General features: G+C 35.9%; 1 protein-coding gene, 1 long non-coding RNA gene and 1 pseudogene across 2 annotated transcripts; all 3 read left to right on the top strand.

Annotated features, from left to right (window-relative positions):
- Nucleotides 1–3,489, top strand: part of LOC122092256 — a 23,207-nt pseudogene extending 19,718 nt beyond the window's left edge.
- A 1,377-nt stretch (nucleotides 3,490–4,866) lies between these two features.
- Nucleotides 4,867–6,906, top strand: LOC122092060. The gene is made up of 3 exons (XR_006144080.1): nucleotides 4,867–4,969; nucleotides 6,533–6,599; nucleotides 6,679–6,906. It is a non-coding gene; the product is annotated as an uncharacterized LOC122092060 (long non-coding RNA).
- A 17,090-nt stretch (nucleotides 6,907–23,996) lies between these two features.
- LOC122091233 (protein LIGHT-DEPENDENT SHORT HYPOCOTYLS 4-like) lies at nucleotides 23,997–25,570 on the top strand. Its single transcript, XM_042661091.1, has 2 exons — nucleotides 23,997–24,484; nucleotides 24,766–25,570. Exon 2 carries the CDS (start codon nucleotides 24,801–24,803, stop codon nucleotides 25,350–25,352), a length of 552 nt encoding a protein of 183 aa, XP_042517025.1. The 5' UTR covers nucleotides 23,997–24,484; nucleotides 24,766–24,800; the 3' UTR covers nucleotides 25,353–25,570.
- The last annotated feature ends 2,169 nt before the right edge of the window (nucleotides 25,571–27,739 follow it).

Below are 27,739 nucleotides of genomic sequence, written 5' to 3'. Positions count from 1 at the left end.
AAAAAAAAAGGTATATGATTTTAGAATGGAATAGAATTTGTTTTTGGACAAGGCTGTGCATGAGCCTCCCCCTCCTCTTTCTCGATCTCTCCTCTTCTCCTCCCACTGTTTTTTCTTTCTCCCTCATCTTTGTGATCTCCATTTTCTCCCCTGTTTCCTGCAGCACCTTGCTGGCAGGTTCTCCTCAAATTTGAATCTTTCCCCTTCTATCTATTAAGCACGTCTTGCTTTTTTGTTCATGTTAGTACATCTTTGAACGTTGTTGCCCACTCTGTTTTGAAATGGGTAGTTGGTCACCCCCATCGGGGTTTTTGCAAGTCCCCATTTCCGGAGGATATTCTAAACCTTGTAATGCTGCTTTCTCCCTTGGATGTTCAATAAATTCCCCCCCTTTTGCGGGTCTTTGCACCAAAAAAAAAAAATCTATTAAGCACGCCCACCACTAGCAGATCCATCTATCAATCTACGTCTGGTTCATGCATCAAAAGATACTGATGAACGACACAGATACAGGACCATAAGACTATCAAAAGTCCTAGATGACTTGGGGAAAAGAAAGGGGGGAGACAAAGAAACCCAAAATCCTGGATAGGAAGGCAAGATAAAATACATCATTGATAAGAGAATGACAGAAACTGTGAATAGAAAAGGAACAAGACTAGGTAAAGTTGTCATCAAATGTTTAACAAACAAATGGTGGTTATTACTGAAGAAATTTACTTAAAAGAAAATTATAATGTTCCTGTAAAATAGTATTTCGTTTGTTTTGTCCCTGTTTGGACTTTGCTATAGGGGGAGGGTTCACAAATATTTTGTGGGGTGATTTGATGATGGTTCTTGCTTGGATAATTGTCAGAAGGATTGATTTTGGATGTTTGCCAACACATTAGACAATTAAAGTTCTTGGCCACTTAGGTGAACTGCTTGTTCCAATGGAAGTCAATATCAGCAAATGATTTGGCTGACCTTATGGCCAAGCGGATGGGGGGGGGTGTTAGCGAGACCAAGGTGGTGATCAGGCTCTCCTTCCCTTGTAGTTTTGATGTAGTTTTTGTTGTAGTTTTGGGTCGGTGGTTTTATCATCTGGTTAAATGTATGCTGTTTAGATCGCTATGGCCTTGATTGTGGGTTGTATGCCTTTCTCTTTTGAGATTATCTAATAAATCTCTGTTGAGAGAGAGAGAGAGAGTGGGAGAGTTTTTTTCCTTTATAGCAATTGCCAATGTCTAAACTTCCAGATCTTTATTATTATTATTATCATCATTATCATTTATGTTATCATCAAGCTAGGTTGGGCCAGCTTCCTAAGCTGTCAATGCGGCCCAGCCTGGCCTTGGTTTGGTTTGTGATCTGTCCCCAGCACAACACAGGGTCTAAAAGGACAGGTGATTTGGACTTATCGTTGGTTTTAACTTTTGCCTGAACCTAATAGCTACTTGTCGATTTTTTGATTAATATTGTATGAACATATTAGGTATGGTTGCCCTTCAGGAACAGCACTTCTCAGTGTTCTCTTTTATTTTGCAGGCTGATTCATTGATACAGGAAGAGGTTCAGTTTCTTCATGTGGCGATGGGGCATGAGAATGAGTCCTTCGATGAGTTTGTTGAAGCGCACAAGACATGTCTCAAAGATCTCATGTATTTCCCAACACGTAACGCTTATGGTCTCTCCAGTGTTGCAGGAAACATGGAGAAACTTGCTGCAATGCAGAATGAGTTTGAGAATGTCAAAAAGAGAATGGATGATGAGGCTAAGAAGGCACAACGCCTTGAGCAGAAGATAAAACTTCTTACTCATGGACATCAGGTATGATGATGAATGCATGCTGAATTGTTACCATCAATATCATCGTAATCATCATTATAACTCGAATTCTTTTATGCCTATATTTCACTATTGCGATTTGGAATTTTATAATATGGATTAACTGATCTTCTGTTGCCTGCATTTGTAAATTACTCTGAATATCGTTATTCCTCTCTTCCTTCTGGCATTTACAAATTCAGGTCATTGATAATTTCCTGTTAAAACCTTAACAATGAACAACACCAAATTTAAATCTTCTTGTCTCATTAGAAGCTTTGAGAGTGTGTTGGTTACTGAGTGTTGTGTATTATTTTGAATGAGCAGATGATGGCTGGAAAACTTTGGTCCCAAATTGAGGCCACTTACAAGCAGATGGATACTGCTAGTACAGAACTTGAATGCTTCCAAGCTTTACAAAAGCAAGAACAGTTGGCAGCAGTGAACAGGATCAACAGTCTCTTGGAGGAAGTAAAGAAACTGCAGGAGCTGGAGAAAACTCTCCAGGGGCGCTATGGGAATCTGATAGTAGAGCGGGGTAAGATCCAAAGGCTCCTAGAGGAGTACAGACTACAAGCAGAAAAGCAGGAAGAAATTGCAGCAAAGAATCGTGCGCTTGAGTTGTTGGAGTCTGTTACGAATCAAGCAGACATTCCAAGCACTGAATCTGCTGAACCTGTGGCTTCCATGGAAGTGAATGAAGCCCCTATGTCAATTGACCATCAACATGATGTAGCTCCTAATGATCAAATCGATGCTGCCCTAGAGCAACCAATTCAACCAAGCCCAAAGGATGCTGATGGGATTCAGCAGTCGGTTACAGGAATGGATTTAGATATAATGCATGGTGCTGCTGGTTCTGCAGAGGAAGAGAAGGAAACATTTGTACTGACTAATAGGAATGAAGCCCCTATTCCAATTGATACTCAACTCTCTGGTCCTGATGATTACCACCCAAGTGGTGTTTTGTCCAAAAGCCATGCTACCCCTGTTGAAGTAGCTGTTGACAATGGTGATGCTCTTTCAAGTTCTATTGGAGCTGAGGGGACCAAGATGATGGTTGACCGATGTGATCAGATACCTGATGGCACCAGGAAGAGTTTTGAAGTTTCTGAGGGGGTACATGTGATGTCCAATGCACCAGTGGATGATCATCATGCTGTTACAGAAGGGGTGAAAATAGATGGTGTTGCTTCCAAACCAGATGAAGTTTCTCAGGATATGACAAATGATGGTAATGGGGATTTGAAGCTGGTTCCAAGAAGTGACGATTCAGTGGTTAATTCAGATGGGGGAGATCTCAGTCACCCTGCTGAAACAGTGGCTACTCTCAACAATAGTGAACAAGCAACAGCAAGTTGATGAATGATCCTCTGGGTGAAAGTAAAGTGTGTAATAGCTCACTGTGCGCCATTTGACGGTTTTTTACGATTGATGAAAGTGTGTAATCTTTTCGGGGCAAGTGGACCATCAATGGTTGCTGTAATTTTTCCATGTTAGGCCCTCTTGGAGCCCCTTGCATGTAACAAAGAATGAGAGAGAAAAGAGAGCTAGGATGTTGTCATATATTCGTTTCTATTTTCGAGAGAATGAAATTTGGTACTGTCAAGGTGATGATGTCTCTTTGAAGGGCAAATGCTCTGAGTTGAGTTGAATAAATATCATGCATTTTTCTTTGGTAAACTAGTTCCTATCATGATTCATGATAGGCATATACAAAACCCGGTTTTCTTTGTTTGGATTATGAAATATGGAGTGGTTAATATTCAAAAAAATTTCATGGTTTGAATTGGATGTGAACAAGGGATATGGAGTATTCATCTCTTAAATTTGGTGTTCCATCTCAATCTCAATTTTCAATTATAGGAATAAAAAATCATATCACTTGAGAGATATGAGATATACTGACTGATGTGATCCACATTGCCATATCAGTAGCAGCTTTGGGTGGTTGTTCTAACCTACCCATAACTTCCCTCGATGGTAGAGAAGTTATGAGGGGAGATTACATAACATGAAATTCTACCTTGGAGATGTTTTACGGGAATTATCTATAAAATAACTTGGAAGAGACTTGACAAACTACAGACATCAACACCTTTTGGCCATTGCTTAACATTGGGGAACATTGCTAGAGCACATAGGGATCACTGGAGTTGGACAACGATGTTTGGAGGCACGATCTAAACAAAGGCAGGTGTTGATCTTCCTCTTTTCAATTCCATTGCCATGTGAATGATCAATTGTTCACATGTTAAAGTTTTATCTTGATCAAAGTTTATTATGTAGTAGATAAGACATTGCAAATTCTGGATTACCAAGTAGGTGCACAAAATGAAGACATATAAATGATCAATCTAGATCTAAAATTTGAGAGGTAGCAAAATCAAACCATTTTGTAGAAAAATTACCACATTGTCACGAAAACTAGTTTAGCCTAGTGGTGGCAACGTCGGCGTGAAAAGCTGGCGTTCAGGGGGAGGAGGTTGTAGAATCGAAATCGAACCATGTCGTATGCATGTGTGAATGAATGGATATGTGTAGGAGTAGGTGGCCAATGACCCTACTAGCTCAATAGGATAGTAGACAAATGAAAACCTACATTGTCCTTCCATATGGCATAATGCCCACCAAATGATTTCATCTAACATGAAAGAGAAAACAAGCAAAAGTGTAGAACTGCACAAAAGAAATGAGGAGGCAAAAATTTCTGAACCAGAGAAACTCCTTTAACCACTCTAGCCGTTTTCTTCTCTATTATATTATTTTTGATTGATAGGATCAAGCTTGTGGTGGATGACTAAGATAGTACTCACTTCACTCATTAAACTATTCTTTTGTTTATTAGATTGCCAGTTTGTGTTCTACCAAGATTGTAGTGGATGACTAAGATAGTACACACTTCACTCATAAACTATTTTGTTTATTAGATTCCCAGTTTGTGTTCTACCAGTGGTAAGTTTGTAAACTGGAAATTAGAATCTAATGAAAACAGAAACTAGTCTTGGCAGAAATTAGAAACTAACAATGACTTGAAATTAGAAACTAATTTAGGACTTCAAAATATTTTTGATATTTCAGAGGGCTCAAAAACTACAGTCGAAAAGCTGTCCCAGTTCTTGGAAAAGCATGGCATTCTTGTGATGTCAACAGGTTCATCCAGGTTGGTTTTCTGGCTTTCCAAAGTGTAGGCTGTTATCTCACGATGTTATACTTCTGTATGCTAGAGCCCCCCCCCCCCCCAGCTTGTTTTATAGAACTTGTTTCCCCCAAGGTTTTTAAAATCAGGACCTGATCCTGTGTATTGCCAATCTGTATTGGTACTGCTGGTCCTTGATCCAGCTACTATCTGGCTTATGTCTATGGATTGGCCGATCCATAGCAGTAGTATCACTGGTGGCCTATCCAACCACTAATACTATGATTTAAATCCTTGGTTTCCCCTGAAAGTCATGCTTCAACATGCAAAATACATATGCCAATATTTTATGTAGACTCTTCAAATAAGCATGCCTATTTATTGGCATTACTAACTGTTGAGATCATTATTAAATTGCAGAATTAGTGTTAATGTTAGTCATCAAGACAATATCAATATTCTTGTTCTGCTTCTCCTCCTATGGTTAACGTGCCCATGCAACAAGATGTTGAGTATGAGGGAAAATTCCCAAAAGGGATGTTGATTTGTCGGGTTTTGGCTCCCATCTCAACTGTATGGGCTACCATGTATTTGACTTTTCCCTCTTCTGTTGAGCTGTTAAATCAGCCAGTCCAAAACAAACTTCTAACTATTTTTCTAGGCTTTAGATATCAGGTCAATGCATTTTTGCTTAAAATTACCACAAATAGATGGTCATGTGAACAAAATGTATGTAAAAATTGAGTGCCAACTAAGCTTCCATCTGAGACATAATTTGGGCCGTTCAAGGCAAGCATGCCTGGTGAGGCAGTGAGGTAGCAGTCCATTTAGGCAAAACATACCTGCCACATAAAAGATCCATTAGCACTCAAATTTTGTGAACATGTTTTTCCACATCATCATCTATCAGACAGGTAAGTTTTAGCTGTTTGATTCTTCCACAGAGAATTTCAATTACTAGTTTAACTCAACTCAACATGAGAAAGAATTATCCCTACTAATTGTGGTTGGTTATTTGAATCCAATGAATTGATTATGTATTAACTTTAACCAACAGTCTTTACAACTTTTTTTTATTGGAGTGCTCGAGAAGCTGTTGGGACTTTTTGACCTAGGTCAGATGGTGACAGACAGATTTTACTTGGTTCGGTTTGATTTTAAACTTTGCATTTATCTATTTTAGTTCGGTTTGATTTTAAACTTTGCATTTATTTATTTTATACGACCATTTAGAAAATTTGGTCAGAAAACTGGGTTCTTCATGATTAACAAATGCAGTGCGCCTCCTAGGAGTAGGCTAATTCCTAGGGGCAGTGCTTCTTTGGCACTTCCATGCTGTTCCCAGAAGTAGGCCGATGGATGTTCTCTTGGTGGGGATGTCTTGTAGGCTTTTGGTGAAGGAAATAATGGAAAGAAAGGACCACTGGTTGTTATTCAGGCATTTTGATTCCGAAGAATTCAACTGTTAAAACAGTGTCTTATATCATGTATATTGGATAATGTTGAAGAAATAAACAAGCCTGCTATATAAAATTTTTAGATTAACCCATTCAATTCTATAAACTTAATTGTGACTCACTGTTTCAGCATGAGAGTTGTTCTCCATCACCAAATCTCAGAAAGTGATGTTCAGTACACCCTGTCCTGCTTTCAGGTGATACTTTTTCTGGTTTCAATCTCCCTTATATTTCTGTCAATTTGGAAACTAAGATTTAGTTATATGAATGTCTCAGCAAGCTTTTCAACAATTTGAGGATACTGAAAAATGAAAATGTCGAACTCCTCAACTGGCAGATGGGTCCGTCTCTTCCTCAGATTAACTATTTCTCATTTGTGAGCCAAGAAGATATTTGTTGGCTTAATCATGTAATTGAAACTTGCATAATTATGTAACTTTGCTTCTAGCTTTCCTTTGTAAACTCATTCTGTCTAAATACATTTATTTTACTTTTCCATTCTCACTGATGATTGTAGTTACTAGTTTTTGAGCTTCTCAATGCATGATAGCATATTGAGCTCAGGTGCATCTTTTGACAAAATCTAGGTTGTGGGGATCCAAATCTGTGGATGTTGACAGTGCTGTCTCTGTCTACTCGATTACTTTCCTTTCCAAAAGGCATTGTTTGTCGCATCATTATCATCCGCTGTATCAGATAGGGTTTAGTTTTTCTTCATTACTGGTGGAGAAAATCTTTGCACCCATGGTGATTTAACGTTATGATTGGACTTTGGGAAGAGTGAATGCCATCATTAACTCCTGCCACCCCTCTTGTTCAAGATCTGAAATACACTTCTCTAGTCCAATCAGAATGTCAGATCCCGTGGATGAAGAGAACGCATGCATGCATGCATTCATTCATTTCTCATTTGTTAGGCAGGGGTGGGACTGTTAGTTATACATTGATGAATTCATACTGATTCAGGAGTAATACCAGGACACAAGTTAGGGTCCGTTTGCTGGGTCCCCAAAGCAAATTGGAACTACTTTTTATATGCGTGTATGGATAAAGTGTTTTAGGAAATCGTTGCACTTGGGTAGCTTCCAGATTTGAGATGCATGCATTCTTGGAGTAACTCTTGCCCTAGGTTGTACGGTAGGGCTGCCTATGTTATGCATCCTAGGTCAATAATGCATTCTGATATTATAAAAACAGTGAAAATGATCGTTTGTCATCTCAGAATGCATTCCAAGAATGCAACCAAACATAACCCAGGTGTTTCAACCATAGGATTCTCTTCCTTTTTTTTTTGTTTTTTTTTCTCTTTGTCACATGCAAACAGGATCCAATGGACGACAGAAGAGAGACAAATGGGGTAAAATCAGCCAAAGCAAATTGTACGGACACTTGAGATGCAACTTTTGGTTTAGGGTTGGATTATTTTAAGGTTGGGGGCCATGAACCGTACTGGTTTCCTTTTGAAAAAATTGACGGCAAAATCCAATGGAGAATTAGGTATTACCACTCTAGAGCCAATAATGCCTAGTGAAAGGGCATCCATAAGGGTGTTGTAGTGGGTGGATTAAGTCTATTTTGTGCATTTATTGTTAGCCTTCATATGCTTTACTCTGTCCACGTGATTTGGCCCCACAATTGATATTGCTTGGGCATGGAGGATCTTGGACTCTTGTCACATGTGGATTGTCTACTATAGAGAGAGAGAGACTAATGTTGCTTTGCTTGACAGAACGAACAAGGCTCTTTAGGTTGATTTGTTGTGTTAGAATCAGATGTCTTCTAATGTCTGAAATTAGGAGAGGAGGATATTTTTCATCTTTCCCAGCCCAGAAGGCAAACATATGGATGGCATGGAAGAATCAACCTCTTCTGCTTTATAGAGTTCCTATTGCTTTCTTGTTGGCAAAACAGACCCCTTCACAATCATTATTTTGTTAATATTTATCCTCTAATATCAGAGTCAGTGAATCTTTATTTATTTATTTATTTATTATTATTATTTTTTTAAATAATGGGGAATCAAGTTTTTTTTTCTCTTTGTTGAGCAGGGAAAAAGATAATTTACCAGAGATGTTTGATGATGCAGTTCAAAAATAAATAGAAAATAAAGAAAAAAAATACATGTTAATAACGATTAAAGAGGATCACTTAAATGTTAGACAAAACCATTTATTTATGGGGTTTTTTGGAAATTCACTCATTCAAGTGTGAGATTCACTCATCATTAGAGAACCTTAAAACTCAAAATGACGCTTACATTGGTACACCTAAGAGTACAATGAAACATCAAGTCCTCTTTTACAAGCCAAAAGATACATATATAAAGGAGAATATGGGGGGAAAAAATAGCCGCATGAAAAGAGATATTGGAGAGGGGGAGGAAAATGGAGTGACAACATGCCAACATCATCACTTAGCGATAAGGGGGACCTAAATTTTGTGCATAGATAGATCCTAATGTTTCCTACATGTCAAGTTTCAACCCAAACAAAATTCACCAAATTGTAAAATAAAAATTTGATAATATATGGATTCTAAAATGCAAGTTACATTGAAATAAAAACAACTGAAAAATAAAATGATGTATGAACATACATGGGAGAGTTTTTGATAAATTTTAGTTTAAAATTTGACACTGAGTTAATTTATATGGTGTACAATTAATCCGACAAACAGTTAGTCAAAACCAACTGCCCATGTGGCTGATGGACTGTTTTTGGAAGGGTTTCCAAAATGGGGCTATAAGAATGAGTTTTTTCCTTATGGTTGAAATTTCATATACATTTTGAGAAATTTTTCTTGCATTTTCAATTATGAAATTCCATCCACATTCTTCTGTCTATACATGCAATATTTGATTTTGCTTACACATATCAGCATATTTTTTTTTCCTAACCAATTTTATTACTAGCCTTCAAACATGTGAAATGTAACTAACTAATTCTCTCTTGTAGAGTGGTGGAAATGGTAACTCCCCACCCCAGCCTCCTGATGATTTTCCATCAACCCTCTTTTAAGAAACATGTCTACAGCTATTTCTTGGGTATTTGTGCAGTCAGGAGTAGATTTCCTTTGCCATGTAAAAAGCAATGGATTCTATTAATTGGAGCACTTTCTTTTAACTATCATTAATAATAATGGAGGTTTCATTACAGATAGAAGTGGGGATTTTGATCTAACATGAATATCTTGTGTGTAGTGAGAGGTTGAGAAGAGAATGAGGCATAAAATATGACGAACACTTGCTATTATATACCATCATGTTTATTTATTTATTTATTATTTTTTTAATGCATTTATTCTACCAAAAATTAAAACATTTCATTTGCTTTTCTAAAACTTCCTACAACTCATATGAGCATGATAACCTTCTTAAGAGATCAGGTGAACCTTGCATTTCTACCAAAAAAAAAAAAAAAGGTGAACCTTGGAAGAATATTTAGTTGAGGTAAGTTGGGGAACCGGAATATATATATATATATATATCTTTTATTTTCTCAATTAAATTCGCTTTTATTGCGATGTAGAACATTTTTTTTTTATAGTTAGGGAGGGATAGTAGATAACAGTCAGGAGACTTGAATTGGAGATCTTCTGGTGAGCATGGGCTTTTTGCGCGCCACAATTCACCAACTGTGCTAGGCATCCATGTTCTTGTGTATTGAACATGGATGCCTGTGTTCCCTCCATACTGAATTTTCTTTGGCTTTTCTTTTATAGTATTTAATTCATGCTTTATCTCCTATTATCCATCCAAAAATTCTTCCCTTAACTTTCGTATGATGTCCAGTCAATTTTTTAATTATTGTAGTTAGTTTCTTCCACATATGGGCAAGAAAACCCTATCCATTATTTTACCAATGAGCAGGTTAATGGGAAGCCACACAAGACATCTGGGAAGGGGGCAACATCGTCTTTTCTCATTCACATGTATCTAGGTGTCAAGACATGTAAATGGGCAAGATTTTTTTCTCCATATTTTAGAATTAATATAAAGTCAAATGTTTTCCTTCAACCATAGAGAATATGAATTTCTTCACGATAGGTGAGGTAATTTGATGAATAAGCTTTTGAATCATCAATACACTCCTACCCTTTATAGATGAAGTCAAAACTATCATTCTCAGTTGTCATTTATGATACCATGCCCATGATGAGAGAATCTTTCCTTTATGATCATAGATGAAGGTTAACATGACCTTAACAAATATCTTTTCACAGTGATTATTAGTTATCAAAAAATCTAGGCCATCTTTATTATGATTAATAGGAGCTGGTGGAACTTGTCTGGGTCGTCATTAACTTGTCTCTTGTTTGTGATAATAAAACAAAGACTCACCATTGGATGTGCCTCATTTAATATAGAAAATTGTTGAGGAAACCAAGGGTCAGCCATTTAGAGGAGTACCCCTTAAAGTAGCACCCTTTAATGAACCAATCTACTTGAATGGCCCACAATAATTTAATCAGAGATTCAGAAAGCTCTCAGTATATGTTTTTTTTTTTTTCATTGCCCTAAGAAAAGTAAGGGAGAGAAAAATGTGGATTAGATGGTAAAAACCATCAATCAAGCTGCTTCCCATTTCAAGATATTAATTAATGTGTTGATGCCTTTTAATGGACCATTCCATCGTGGGTCCTCTTTTTCTAAACCACTAAACCTAAGACACTTGGCATGTTTAATTATTGAAACCCTAAACCTTTGTATGAGTCCGGATCCCAAAGTGAAAATGCTGCTATTTAGTTCTTAATCAACAATGGACTAGACTCTCAAAAATGTAAATCCATGTGAGCAATGAAAGAGGGAAAAAAAATAAAAGGAAAAAGAAAGTATGGACTTGGTTTCACTTCATCCACGGTGAACAGAGGATCTCTTAATTTATAGAATCTAACTTTCTGATTGAATTGAGAATGTAATTCAGTCTTATTAACAATAGTGGAGATTCTCTCTTCACCTTGGATGGGTGAAAGGAAATATTTTTGTTAAAAGATATTTATGAGTAATTTTTATTCAATGTGAATTAGAAGTCCAAATTGTCTGGAACTTTCTTGATATGCAATAGATTAAATGAAGGTATTAGGGCATCTTTGGGATTGCATCCTTCGGATATGTTTGGTAGCCAATAAAAGAAAAAAAAAGGTTCAAATTTGAAAAGAGAGATTGACATATGAAAAAATCATTGTATGATCATGAATTTTGTCTTATTATGTCTATTGTATTTTTTTTTTCTTTTCTTGACTTCCGAACATAGCCTTAATCTCCTTGCTTCTAATTCCTACTACCATTTTTAACGGAGAGGTCCAAGACCTGGACGTCTGTACCATCAACAAATTCTATGATTTTTTCCTACCATGTGATAATGTGAAGTTGAATTCATGGGGTTTTTTCTTTTTTCTACCAAAAAAAAAAAAAAATTCATGATTTTTTTTCTCCCTTCCATTTGATAATGTGAAGTTCAATTTATGCTTTTTTTCCCCCTTCCATTTGATAATGTGAAGTTCAATCACCATAGGAGAGTAAACCTTCTTACTTGTAAGCCCAACACACTCATCCCAATGTCTCTGAATTCAGCTCTAATACCATGAGTCATGGTCTGCTCCAACCACTCAAAAAGATATATTTATTAGGGAGAGAGAAAAATAAGCCCAGGACTCTACTCAAAATGATTACAATCTTTAGGAGAGTGACTGATAAAATGACTTAATCTCATCATTATTCTTATAATTGCCAAGAGTTTGTGATTGATGTTCATGTATAAAACTCTATCACAATTCGTGGTTGCTTCGTTTCAAGTGTAAAACCATTGACATAAGTTCTATACTCTCACTCGATTTGGAGTTATTTTCATCAACTAGACAACACTTTATGATGATGGATATTCTTTCCTAACGGTTCAACCAGATATGGGACCATGTGTCTTATGATAGGATGAACCACGAGAGGAGATCTTTCCACGGAGCACCGCTGATTTGCCTGAGTCTACATCTACGTACACAAGTTGTTGAGGGCTCAAAAACCCATCATCATTGAAAGAAGTGCGATAAAGTCATAAAGGTGCTGATTCAGTTAGATATGAGTCCACCTCACCCTACCGATTTATATTTTTGTAATTTTATCACTTACAATTATATACAAAAATAAGGGGAGGTCTCCTATAAACATAGTGTAAGAAGAAATCTGCATGCGAAATCAATGGGAGGTTAGACAATAGTATTTGGATTTAATAAAAAAATTGAAAAAAAAAAAGGTTAGACAATAATATCATCTTGTGGGGTCTACATAGTCGGAATAGGAGAGAATGTAAATGTGGACTCCATTATTTATTATGTGAGAAATGTATAATAGTATCTGTACGAGGGCATGATTGATAATTTGCAAAGGGATCAATAGTGGATCTTCAAACTAGAAGATCAGAGATATCATGCTTGATGTTAGGATGATTTTTTTTCTTTTTTTACCAAAGATCAGTATAAGTATATATTAATAAAAAAATTATACATAATTAATATCTAGACATTCGCTAACAAAAATAAAATAAATTGTTTTCAACTTCACCTATGGCATTACTATTAGAATAAAACAAAATAAACTATTTGAATAAGGTCTTCACATATGGCCATGGATTTAGTCATCCGAGAGGAATTGATCACTTTTGCCTTGACTTTGCACAAGAAGTGTATGTTTTTCAACCCCTAAACTCATACTGATAACCGATTTAAACCAATCAAGTATGTTATCCCAGTCAATATAATACTTATACTTAGAACCATGCCTATGTCATTGCCACTAGAAAAAAAACCCCACCCAAATCTACTTCAGTATTTTTCTTTTTACTCAATAAACTGTGATGCTTCTTTTGCTATTGGATTCTAGAGAAACTTTACTTGGTTTGATAATGTTCCCCCTTGGTTAATGGATGCTTCAAGTGATTTTGTAAATGCTTGAATGAATGTGACTTTTTGGCCATAAATCATGAATTCTACATTTGTGGCAACAAGTCAAATGCTTAAGCAATCTTGTGGAGCTTCTTACTAATTACTGAGGCCATTAATAAATGGAATTGGAATATTGTAATAAAGGAGAATCCCACTTAATAGCTTTCCCTGTATATGGCTCACTATCATTATCTCTTAGTAGTGCATGCAAAGCTTAAAACCCACTAATAAAGCAACATAAGAGAATCAGATTGGGACATACATTGAGTGTGCACGATAATACACGTTTGGGAATAGGAATAATGCTAGCCAGCCCATGCGCATAATGTTAAGCACAGTCACATATGGGTTTGTTTGCTCTTAAAACATCAAACTGAAATTTATAAAAAAAAAAAAAAAAAAAAAAAAAAAAAAAAAAAAAAAAAAAAAAAAAAAAAAAAAAAAAGAAAAAAAAAAATCTAACTGAAATGAGATTGGACCGAGTGAACCGGATGAAACTGATCAAGAAAAAAATAAATAAATAAATCAAATAAATGAAAAAAAAAATTTGGGTACAAGAAATTGATCAAATTGAATCAGAACATATGATCGATTTCCTTATAGAAATTGATCGTTTGGACTCAAACCAGGAAAAAAAATAATAGAATCCAAAAAACCCTGATTATCTCTTTAGTATCATTTTTCTTTTTGATTTTGTTCACAAAAACAATTTTGGTTGCAATTGGAATCATTTATGGAGCTTGTTTCTATTTAAAAAAAAAAATTAATAAAACACAAAAACAAAAAAGAGTTCAAGAGTCATTTATGTGTTTTGACCAAAATAGAATTTCAGTTATTATTGCGCTGAACTTTAATGAGCACGTGCTTAAAGTCCCAATATGGAGGGGTAAAGTAGTTATTTGCTTTGTAATTAGAAATCCAAGCACCTTGCCCCCTCTTCTTCAATCCAAAGGGGAAAAAGAGAGTTATAAGAAAGATGGGTGAAGGGAAAATCTCTTCACCAATTTATTCAAAAAAACCATTTTTCTCAAATAGTTAACAAACCATTTTTATATTTTGAAAAAAATATATTTTTATTAATAATTTTTGCTAAAGAAATAAAAAGAAAAAAGAAAAATAATACAAAAAATGGCCTTATAGTTTTGTGTATATATATATATATATATATATATTTTTTTTAAATATATGATAAGTTGAGATTGAACTGATAAGAGACCATTAAAATAAATCAATAATGGACCAAAATCAACCGGACTGACAGTTAACGTTATGACTTAATCCAATAAAGATAGCATCCAGTGAAAGAATAAAGAGAGGTAGCACAACTACTCAATTAGCCCAATTGATGTCACAATAGCGATTATGCCAGGCCTTGTTACTGTGAGATAAATACTTCTTTTCTAGTAAGTTTTCTATATTCTGCTGTATTGGAAATAAAGTCACTAACTTCACCATTCAACTTTAAAATTTTCTCCATAGGTTAATTGGTTTAGATACAAGTAATTCTGCATCACCAGGCATCTTCAATGTACATATTTTCTTTGAGATAGAAAAATACCTTTAGGTGATCTAGCAACCTCAATTCTAAAAAAGAATTTTAAAAGATCCAACTCTTTGATATGTAAAAGAGACTATGATGAAGCGACTTCAAAGCCCTAATGGCTACTAGGTTGTTTCCAGTAATAGTTATAACAGACACTAAAATGCGTCTGATGTTTTTTTTGTTGATAGGTAACTTGTATGTATTAAGAAAAAGGAAAAAACATAAAAACATAAAGAAAGACAACCCCTACAACTTTCTTTGGACAGATCAAAAGAAAAGAGGAAAGGTTGCTAAATCAAACAGGATAAACCCTGTAGCACAATTCTTGTAATATAGTAAGAAAAGTTTTAGCAATTGGGAAAGATACTATAAAAAAGTAAGTAGTGCAATCTCGAGATCGAAGAAAATACGGGGCACTCTTCATTTGATGACTTTTCCGTAGAAAGCTCCTCACTACTACATGGGTCAAGTTTCTAAAGACTGCAGCACCACCGTCATCATTCAACTTTGACATTCTCTGAAGAATCCAAATGTATACCCTCTATATTATCAACTTGATGGATCACCTGCATATTATGGCTCAGTTCAACTTGTTCAGTCACCTCCTCACTATGCTTCAACGAAATAACGGAATTTTCAAGGTCCTCAGCTCCCTTGAAAGATTTGGGAATCAAATCTTCAATCAATCTGCCATTATCTTCTCCATTTGCCACATCAACATTATCTAGCATAGAAGATTGATAATCTCAAGGGGTTAGCACAGCTGGCTTGGAGGGGACATGAGACTCCGCCTCAGGAAGTGAGGTCTCGTTATCAAAACTTCGCCGCTGCATAATTCCTTGGGGCCACCCGCCTGAGATTCATTAGGGCGCAGAAGCTCCCAGTTTGTATGTGGCGCAGTGGTCATGTATGAGCCCAGGAGAGGATTTAGTCGGCCTAAAGTAGGATATCCCTCATGTCTCCCAAAAAAAACAAAAATAGCATAGAAGATTGATGACAGCTGAACTCTCTCCCTCCACCTCACATTCCTCTATTTGCTAAGGAGCAATTTGCTCCACTAGAAGATACAATCAAGGAGCAATTTGGTAAGGATTATTAGAATCCGGCAAGATGTAAAGCAAATGTAATTTTGTAGAACCAATTGCTTCAATATTCAATTTGGCTCGCATGATGCGTCAAAAGAGTAGTGATAGGTGCAAATAAGAGGTATCAAAGAATGGCAACAAGTGATTCATCCCCTCTCTTTTTCTTTTTTTTTGGGTGGGGGAAGGGGTGGGGGAGAAATTTCCTAGATCTACTTAAATAAAAAAATAAATTAAAAAACAAATAAGACTGACTTTATTTTACACGTATTTATTTTATAGTTATTATTTTAAGTTATAGATCTAAAAAATTATCCATTCTGTCTTCTTCCCCGGCTACCAGAAGTGATTTAACTCTTGTTTATGTGATAAGAAATACAGAATAATGCAGGGAAACATATGTTACAAAAATAATCCAATAAAATTTTATTTTGGCAAACAAATCTTAAAAAAATAAAAAATAAATACTTGATTCAATTTATATAAATCAAAGTTGACAATCTTCCATACATAACCTTTCATTTAAAAAAAAAAAAAAGGAGTTTGTAACTCCAATACAAATGAGGGGGAAAAAACAAGGTCTCAACATGACAAAAGTAGCCAAAGCTCATGCCATATGGTCTTTATTTGATCAAGTTCCTCTGTTGCATGACAGGGCATGTAGCGCATATTCAATGATCAGAAACGTTCAGACACAAAGCCCAAAATGTTTTTGATCATTGAATGCACATTACATGTCCTATTGCACGACCGAGGATCCCTATCTGTCTTTATTTGTACCAGGGAGCTGCAACTTGATAGTGTCTTCGTTATTTGGTTCACCGGCAGTGGTTGAAGAGATTTTTAATAAGAAGATGCATTTGTGTGATTAAATGTTTAATATTGTCATTGGTTTAGTTACTAAGTCGGTGTATGATAGGTTCCAATCTTGTTTGGTTGTTTAGTTATTTAATTATTTTTTAATGGGTTTTTCAAAACTTAGATTAAAAAGGAACAATAGATCCAAGCTTGAGACTTAGAAAAACAAGTACAAGGAGTACAAACAAAAAAGAGAAATCATAAAAAACTGAATCTTATATCAAAGTTCCAATGAGCATTTATAAAATATTAAAAGATTTGGCATGTCGCTTGAATCTTCTATTGTTCCTTTAAACTAAGGTGTGATAGGTGATTGTAGCAAATGCACTCCTACCCACATGGTAGTAATGAACCACCCCTTTTCTACCAAAAAAAAAAATGACCCTATGAAGGTTCTCTTGACCCAATGAAGTTCTCCAAGTCATTGCCCTATCCTTATAGAGAAAGGGAAGATTAAAGATTAAAGATTATACATAATCCCATATTCTCTCAGAAAATGAGCATTCAAAATAAAGATGCACCAAAGTTTATGCAAATACCCAATATAAAGTACTTGATGATCGAACTGATATTATTTTTATCCTATCAAGAATGATTGAGTATGGAGAGATTTTGTACATAATCTCCACTAGTGAAATGTATGCTTTGGAATGATTGAGGAAGATCATATCATATATATTTTAGTGGTAATTTGAATGGGATTTTTTCTGAGGTCTGTGATGGTAGTAGAGGGCTTAATTGGGCCTATCAGCCCAAGCCTAGAGCCCATCACTGATCTCGTATGGTGGTGCAAGGGTTAAGCCCCATGGTATGGTTTGATCCGACTAGATGCAGCCTGATGGATCCACCTGACTTGAAGGATATACTTATATATTTTGATGTCTTGTTGTATAAGTAAGAGAGAAACAAGAGAAAATAAAATTTTCATGTTAGAGTTTTTGGGAGATAGTTCTTGCTGCGAGTTTGAATGTTTTTCTTAGAGATCTTATTGTAATCTTTCTTTCATCATATACTGGATCATCTTCACCTTCGCTAGTTAACGTAGCACATTATATCTGTGCATAAACCACATTAAATCTCTATATCTTGCGTGAATCTATTCATTTTCTTTGTGTTTATTAGTGTTCGTTCTAAGACAAACTGCTCAAGCTCACTTCGAAGGCTTCAAACGAATAGATTATTGATGGTGTTTTAAGTTTCAGAACATCAAGTAGAAAGCCTCTAGTATTCTTTTGTTCTTTTGAGTGCTTTTTGACAAGTGAAGTAAGTGAGTTTAAGTCTAGTCCCACATTAGAAACTTATAAAAGTTTCTTGGGATATATATATATATATATATATATAAGAATTAGTCTTTAAGGGACATAGACTTCCTTAGAGAGAAGTCTCTTTACTCTCACATGTATGGGGGTTGTCCACGTGCTTTTTCAATCACGCGAGTCAAGTCATAGGCAACTAAGGTGTAACAAATCTAGAGAGTATTTTTTGGGTTTATATATATAGGAATTAGTCTTTAGGGACATATACTTCCTTAGAGAGAAGTCTCTTTACTCTCTCATGTATGGGGGTTGTCCACGTGCTTTTTCAATCACGCGAGCCAAGTCATAGGCAACTAAGGTGCAACAAATCTAGAGAGTATTTTGTGGGTTTACTTTGTCTTCCTCTATGTCAAATAAATTCTGTCTTTTTGTCCAGTTCTTGTATTGTCATTTCTCTTGAGTTCTTAGTGTAGCTTGTGGACTCTCTTCATAATCACACTTGGATGTGCAACCTTTTTGATTGGGGGGTGATTTTATCTTGGAGGTAAAAGAGGGGTCAACCTAGTATACATAAATTATGGGCTCTTTAACACTTTAAGGGGAGTACATTTATACGACTTCACCCTCTGTATGGAATCTTTTGCATCAACGACTGTTGTATCAGTGTACCTGATCTTTACAACAAACAAGGACTACAACTTTAAAGTCTGTACATCAATTGCAGTATTATTACATTACAGATAAGTCTAACTCTGTCCTTTATTTATTCTTTTACAACAATAGATTATACACTAAATAGTTGAATGTGAATCTCCCATGAGCGGCTAGAATCCAACAGCAAAAACCATCAAGATTATAATTAATTCAGTTGTTGTATACAATAAGTGATTCCCAAATCTCTACAAGAGAGGACTGATGGTCAAAATACTGTAAGAATATCTAACATAAAAGAATTTCTCTAAATAATAGAGCAATGCCAAATATTTTCACCAAATGTATATATCTGTTATAGTTCCTCAAGGATTCCAATGATTGAGCCCAAAAAAGAAACAAAGTGTTACCAACAATCCACATAGAATCACCTCTTAAATATCTAAAGTATACATTGCTAACCCACAAGCTATTATCCTTTATTTATTATTATTTTTTAAATAAGACACAAGCTATTATCCTTAGAAGCAATTTTAGAGATCAACTTCATGATGGAGGCCTTATTTATGTCTTTCACTATCTTAAGTTTACATCTCTTTATTCAAAAGGTACTTTTTCCCAACCAATGGGATGGAGGAATAGGACATTTATTTTTCTTATGTATAAGTGTTATTTGTTCTATAATAGCCCCTATTGCCTAGTCTAAAATTGGAGTGATCTATGTTTTTGCAGCTTTGTTTTCTTGAATCATATTTTGCTTTACCTCCTAACCAAAAGATAGATGGACGATAGAGTGTATCAAATTTCATATTCAAATCCAACCGTATACTTTTTCGTGTGTTGGTATGCAATCTCATATATGTCCATGTTTCTCTACTATACATTTGGCTATTACTGTGCATTCTATCATATTTATCTATCCGTGGGTTATCCAGATGGCTAGGGTAAATTGGGGATTGTGTGGATAGGCACATGGTCCTAGGTTCAATTCCTTATCTGTGCATCTACGAGTTAAGTGAAGACCGTAAGATTTATTTTTATCATTTAATAAACTTTGTTTAGACTAAAACTTTACAAGTGAACAAGAAACCTTAGGATCTATCCATCCACAAAATTTGAGTTTCACACAATGTAATATATGATAGATTTTTAACTGACATCAGATATATATACTTTGCCCTTATAGAGAAGAGGACCATAATTGTGCAATGCTAGCTTTACCACCAAGCAAACCACCAATAGCTTCCAAATGAAGAAGAACATAATTTTAAAATTTAAGTTGTAAACTTTGAGAAATTGAAAGCCAAGATGAGCCCATGGCTATGTGCCACGTAGTCATTTTTGCCATGTGCATGGCACGTGCCAGTTAATAAAATAATTCATTTAGTGATTAAATTTATAATTAAATATAATTACAATGATTCCTCCATATTGGTGAAGAACAAGCAACCAATTGGAAACTCTTTCTCATTTGAATACTTCCATGGTACTACAGTACTCTCTATTACTTAAAGGGCTTCTTCTAGCCAATCAAGCAAAATTCATGTTCTCTATTTCGAAATTGCTGTGAGAAAATTCCTTCCATAACAAGACTTCTTTCACATAATCCTTCACAGTTGAAAGGATGAATAAGACACCATATCTGTACTATGTTTTGCTTTTCTCAAGAAAAAGAGAAGGAAAGATTAAAAGAAAGCAATGTGGGCAGATTTATTTCCTTCTGCCCGCTGCCCAGATCTTGATTTGGGAAGATTAAAGTTAAATAATGAAACATTAATTAATTAGACATTAACAAGCCCTTCCCTTTTGAGAATGGTAAGAGAACTAGTATGACCCATTATGGGACCAATAATGTGAAAGTGTTTAGATGATTGATTACCATAAATCAACTATGATTCTGATTGATCATCTTTTACGTGCAAAAAAGCAAAGAAGAACCTATGTAAAATTTGTGATAAACCCTAATTTCATTGCTATTAAGCTAACATGATCCAACATAACGAATCGATAATCCAAGTTGACAACGTAAGCAAATGCACTTTTAGGCAATCCATTATCTTAATTAAGCTTGGTTCTATATATTACCACTGGAATTGCTTGGCAAGTTACAAAACCATTCCTGCTAACTAATACACTATTGTTGGTGATAATTTTTTTTTTTTACATGTACTAGTTTTTAGGCATGAGACTAAGGTTGATAGACAACATATGCCCTTATCTTTTCACAGACAAATGTGACTTATTTTCCTTGTTAATAGTCAATGTTTTGTTGTTTGTGATAGAACCAATGTATTCAATATAAAAACATGGGGATTACATGAATATGCAAACTGATACAAAGGTTAGTGTTTATACATGTTTAGATCCATGATCGAAGTAAATTGTCTGTACGAATGTTATCATGTCAGTGACGACCATTAGTCTTGTCTACATATCCTCTTCTCCTTTCCAGAATGTAGGGTTTCTTTGTCATACATCCAATGGGTTAATGCTAACATTATATAGAGTAGTGAAGCTAGAAATCAATCCCACAAGGAAGAGAAGTTAATGTCGCTGCTGATAAGCTTGCAAAGCATGGAGCTAGAACTAAGGCCTCAGCCTCATGGCTAACCCCTCCTGATTCTGTTTATTGGATGTAAGCTAGGATTTTCAGAGAAGACCCAGATTTCGGTTTATATAATTTGTTGATTGGACTAAAATCTACTGATGGCCATGCCGAAAGTGGATTTTTAGTTCAATAGATTTTTTTTTTTTTTTTTTTAAAATCTCTATACATCCATTTTTTTATATAGAAATTCTTGCTCTCTTTAGCAAAAGAAAAAAAAAAAAAACCCAAAAGGAAGTAAAATCTCCTTTTCCATTAAAAGATATTTAGAATCATTCCACTTTTTTTTTTTTTTTTTGATACCCAAGGTGTCCAGATCTATGACCCGACTAATCCCTGGGGTCACTGTGATACCGCTTATACAGGACTGGGTCAGTCGGAGATAGAAACTCTCGTACGGTGGCCACAAGAAGTTAGGTGCAGTAAAGAATCAAGTCCACACATATGCACAATATTCATACTAATTAAGCTGTTTTAAATAAATCATCGATAGCCCAATATGTGTTCACTTTCCACTGTTGGATATAACTGAGGTATCCCAATATTAGTCAACAATTTATTAATCCGATTTTGTGAAAACAAATCAAGGAATATGCTAGTCCACCTAAAAAGAGAACCTTATAATTTGAAAAAGGAATCATACGTAGTTCTTATTATTTTTACTTGGATTAATTCATTAAAGATTATGTATCCCTCTCATTATACTTTCCTAATTGTTACTTTCCCTTGCTCTTAGACATAGGACACATTAAAGCTTAGTTTGAATGTCAAGAAATGAACAGAAAAGAAAAAATACATATAGTTAATTTAGGGTCCCTCATCTTACATTCCCTAGCTAATTCATTGAATTCTTTGTCAAAAACAGAGGAGATGTTAGGTAAATGTTTAAGTTGAAAGAAGCATTATTGGCTTAAAGGTTGAAACAGCCTCGCGTACTTCCTTTTCAAGCAATTACATCTTTGTTCCCAACAATTGCCAATGAAATGGGGAGAGAGAAGACTGTTCAGTTTTGTTTGGAGAAAACATTTAAAGCTGGCCAATGAGTAGGGTAGTCATCAGCCCAAGAACTTTGGATATACTTGGAACAAATAAGACAATGGAGCAGTTATTATAATCATCTGTGGCTTTAGAACATAACCTGTCGAATAATTTATCTTCTAACTATGACTTAAATATATAAAATTTAATATAATATACATAGCTTTGCTGCTGAATTAGAAATCTTAATTATATTCTACTTGAAGAGAAACATGTATAATGTATTATTGTATGCTTTACTATTGATGGGAGCATCAAAGCAAATGGGTCACTTCATTGGACTAACATTTCCTGTCAGTCAGGTAAATTCCAACAGCAGAACCCATGGGAACTTGGTGGGCCACAAAGAAATGTTTCATTTGAATATCAAGTACTACCTGAAATATGCTGTAGTGATTGGGATCATTCAAACTATTTTAGGTTTTGGATTGTGGCATTGAAGAGCAAGAGTCTAGGAGCTAGATCTTTGCCTTCCTTAATTATATTAGAAAATTGTTCACTTGGTCATCTTGATTAATCAAGAGATAATGATATTAGAGTTGCATTGTGATAGGGAAAAGGTTCTTTCAGCCACTGGAATAGGGTACATTAGCACCTCTATCCATAGTTGTTTCCTCTTCATATGAAATGACCTTGTTGCCTTTCAATGTATGATAATATTTTGTTGCTTTTCATTGATGTGCTCCTCTATGCTGTTTTCTCAGAGAACCCTCTTCCATTATGATATTTTAAAGATAGAAGTTTCTTGCCCGAAAGCATGCTCCTGCACTTGCAACCTTGTGTTTGTTTCTCACTTCCTCCTTGTAAAATGACCTCCTTGCTACTCATAAATTGAACCAAAGGGAGGGGGGCTGATAGGGTTTCATGCATCCATAGGAGCCATACTCCTAGACAGAGAACACTTTCCCTATTATAAATTAGAAAAAAGCAAGAGGTCCACACGATGCCAGAGTCGGATGAAATCTCTCACACCAAGCTAATGCAAGTTTAAACTGTAAGAAAGCATCATACGGCTGGAATATAAAATGACCGGCATATAAAAGAGAAGAGTAAGAATACACATGATAATGCACTATGGCTCTCACATCATTTTCCCTTTAGAAATCATAAAATTAATACAAGGGAAAAAAAAGGCTGTCAGGCTACGTGGCGCCCCTACATCCAAACAAAAGAAGGAAGAATGACTGTCCTCATGTATATGAAATGAAAAATTTTCATCCTTACTGGATGCTCCAGTGCATATACTGGTGCAAGGGTCACCTCCTAAATACAAACTAAATACTAACTTAGAGTAATTTATCCAATAAGAAAATTGAAAGGAGAATAAAGGGAAAACAAGAAAAAGGAAGAAGGAAATTGGGGGGTGGGGGGTGGGGGTGGGGGTGGGGGTGGGGGGAATAAGACAGAAAGAAAAGGTACATTGGTATAGATCACTAAAGAAAGTATTATCATTCATTAAAGAAGTGGGGTGAAGAAACAAAATGATGTTATTCCCTACTATTTTTTCACCCCCCCCCTCTCCATACTAATTTTTTACTGTCCCCATCATCTCAACCTCCTGTCAACCTCTTTCCAATCCCTCAAAAGCCCTAGCCACTCCAGAAACAGGTTCCCACCACTTACCACAAAGCCAAACTCTCTCTCTCTCTCTCTCTCTCTCTCATATTCACACTACACACTCATAGTCAGAAAAATAGAAGCTGTGTTTCTCCCCTTTTTCCGGAAAAATTATCTATCTATTTATGCATCTCAGAAAACAATTTCAGAAAACATTCCAAAAGTTCAACAGCATCACCTCTTTTCAAGGTTTCTAGTATTGTTCAAACAAAGCAAACGCAAAGAGGAAAAGAAAGGAGTGGAATCCCTTCATTCTTCTGCTGTTAATCTATCTCATCATCCCCACATCATATCCCCCATATCAGAATTCTCCTCTTCATCATCTCTTTCTCTCTCCCTCTTCCCCCTCTCCTCCCATACCCAAAATGGTTGCCATGTAAAGCTAGAACCACTAATCCAATTTGTTCTCTGAGGGTTACAGTCTTAATCAACAGTTGCCATTTGCAAAACAACGCTCATCCTCCTCTGTCAGCTGCAAGAACTACTTCTTTATCTGGTTTGTCTCTCTCTCTCTCTCTCTCTCTCTCTCTCTCTGATCTTTGTTTTTTTCTAGCATGTTTCTGAATCCCCAACCCCAGAACAAAACCCTTCTTTTTCTTAGGTTTTTGCCATACACTTGTCCATCTTTAAAGAGAATCCATGAAATTAAAAATAAAAAATAAAAAATAAAAACCCTAAAAAGTGAAAAAAAAACAAACAGAAACAAGAAGAGGACTCTAGAGTAGAGCTAGAGTGTGAAGTGTGAACTATGAAGGATCATATAAATTTCTGGTGCAGGTCCCAAGAAGAAGGGAACAATTATCAGGACTTCCATGGATGCAGTTCAAGCAACAGCAGCAGAGAGCTCTAACTCGGAGAACACCAATAGCAACAGCTCAGCTGCAATCTCCTCCTCCTCTACAACTCCAATATCTCCAAGCCGATATGAAAACCAGAAGCGTCGAGACTGGAACACTTTTGGCCAATACCTAAAGAACCACCGGCCACCACTCTCACTCTCCCGGTGCAGTGGTGCCCATGTCCTCGAATTCCTGAGGTACCTCGACCAATTCGGTAAGACTAAAGTCCATACCCAAATCTGCCCTTTCTTCGGCCATCCAAACCCACCTGCGCCATGCCCTTGCCCTCTCCGGCAAGCCTGGGGAAGCCTCGATGCACTCATCGGTCGCCTCAGAGCCGCCTTCGAAGAACACGGTGGGAAGCCAGAAGCGAACCCATTTGGTGCCCGAGCTGTTAGACTTTACTTAAGGGAGGTTCGTGAGTTGCAGGCTAAGGCAAGAGGGATAAGCTACGAGAAGAAGAAGCGAAAGCGGCCACCACCGCAGCAGCCTCCGCCTCAAATGCCACTTCCATCGGCAAGTTAAGCTCTTAATGGCCTTATCCCCAATCCAAAATTACGTGATGATAGAAGGAGAATTCTGCAAATTTTAGATCTCCCAAGCTGTGCTTGTTACTATGGCAATATGGGTACCTTCCACTATCTTTTCATTTCAAATAGGTAAATTTGTTTAAGTCTATATAAAGATGGTTCTACTTGGACTCTCTTTGTCTTTCCTTTTAATTGCACTGAAGCTTATGTTTAGATTTTGTGAGAACCCTTGAAATTGCTTCTGATGCAAACACAGCAGCCCTAAGTAGTTGCAGCAGTTGATAACCTGTAGTAGTAATAGTAAAGTATAGTAGTAACAGTAGTAGTAGTAGTGGTAAAGTAGAGTTCCCAGTAGTAGTAGTAGTAGTAGTAGTGTAGTCCTTATATATACATATTCTCTACTATTTCTTTCTGAATTTTTAATACACTTCTGAGGAAGAAGTGACTACGTACGTTAGATGACATATCTATGTAGGTACTTGTTTGTATGAGGCATTGCAAAAGGTGTTTTGCTTCTTAATTAACCCTATGGGGCTTTTGTTTTACTTTGTTTTCTATTTTACACTTGTCTCCCCATTTCTTCTTGGTTTTGTTTAGCAACTACTACTTGGGTTATTACCTTTAAAAGTATTGAACCTTTCAAAGACTAATGCCAACAGGTATGGTGATGTCATGACATAATTTTAGTGGTCTTTTTGCTACTAAAAGTCTAACTCAGTCAGTAGCCACCTAAAACTTTTCTTATCAAGTTGTTTGTTAGTGGATGGTCATTTCAATTTCATTAGAAGGAGAAGGAGTTGCTACAAATGGCAGATAGTGTAGCATCCTCCACGGTTGGTAAGTGGAGGGACTCTCAGGTGTATAAGAAGGGTAGTAGCCGATGTGGGACTAAGCTCTTAAAACTCCCTCACATGTGTAGTAGAAATTGTTTGAACTCTCAGGTGTATAAGGGTGGTAGTAGCTGATGTGGGACTAAACTCTCAAAACTCCCTCGCATGTGTAGTAGAAATTGTTTGAACTCTCCGGAGTATAAGAGGGGTAGTAGTCGATAGCCATTGTGGGACTAAACTCCCAATACTAGCTCCCCCGCATGTGTGGAAGAAGCTGTTTGTTAGCGGGTGATATTTCATTTTCATTGGTAGGAGAAGGAATTGCTAAAATGGCGAACATTGTAGCATCCTCATCACTTGAACAAGTAGGTGGAAGGACTCCCAGGTGTATAAGATAGGTAGTAGTCTATGTGGGACTAAACTCTCCCCCCACTCACCCCACGTGTGGCAATACGTATTGTGGTGAAACTCTGCTCTGATGCCATTTAAAGTTTTCATCGATCCTAAAAGTTTGAACTGATAGATGAAAGGACTCTCAGATGTATAAACACGGGTTGTAGGCTAATTAATAGCCAACATGGGACTAAACTCCAACACCTTTTAACCTCATTTTTTTTTTTTTTTTTTTTTTTTTATTCTCATCTCATTGACCCCTTGGGGTTCATCTCAAGGGGTTCAATGAAAACAGTTAAACCAAGTTTGAGCTTGAAAGAAACGAAATCTATTTAGATCCTTTTAGGGAAAAAGACATTATCCCATTCTTTCCAATTTCCATCATATACGGTAGCTGAGAACAGAGACAAGTTTAAATTCAATAAAATAATTACTTGGAAAGAGGAACAATTGGTTTATTGAGATTTGAGTTAGCAAATTAACAATTTCCTGATCAATCTGGCCGACAACCTACCTAAGGTGATGAATCGTAATTGTTTATGATTGGTTGATGCTGGGTTTTCCATTTTGGAATATCGGATTATTTATTTGCTTTTGAACTTGAAGGATGTAATTTGCTCAGTCTTCTATATGCTTGAAGATGGAAACTCCCATCCATCACGTGAGTTTATTAGTATCTTGTGTTAATTTTGGCAGTGCGAAACTACCACTAAGCTTGATAAAAGGTCTCTTCCCTCTAGTGATCATCTAGGATTAAGTCAAGATTTTTAAAACTCAAAGGGCCCATCTCTAAGAAAAACAAGGAATGATTCATGATAGCATTTTCTTTGTGATGTCATGAAAATTTGTTATTAATTATTATTAATTGGCTAATTGTACTTAATTTTATACTTATTATTTAATACATTGTTGACCCTGATAGGCTGAATGTTTAAGGTTATTAAGCTAGCCCTAGTGCCATTAGGGTTTCTTCTGAATTTCTTTCTCCATTGAAAGCAACTTCATAATATTTCTACACCTTCCCTTCCCCAAATTCCTTTATATCTAGGGCATGCATGTAAACCTCAAATTCATGGATGAGTTGGGACTTCGATGTTATCTTATAGTAATTCTCCTCTAGGTTTGCTTGATAATAATGATAATAATAATAATAATAATA

Source organism: Macadamia integrifolia, chromosome 10, assembly GCF_013358625.1.
Source record: "Macadamia integrifolia cultivar HAES 741 chromosome 10, SCU_Mint_v3, whole genome shotgun sequence".
In the NCBI taxonomy this organism is placed as follows: domain Eukaryota; kingdom Viridiplantae; phylum Streptophyta; class Magnoliopsida; order Proteales; family Proteaceae; genus Macadamia; species Macadamia integrifolia.
The sequence above is the reverse complement of the archived record's forward strand: the minus strand, read 5'-3'. Positions and strand labels throughout refer to the sequence as shown.

Excerpts from the sequence above, each read along its gene's own strand:
- LOC122091233 (XM_042661091.1), top strand. The coding sequence starts at position 24,801 with ATGGATGCAGTTCAAGCAACAGCAGCAGAGAGCTCTAACTCGGAGAAC.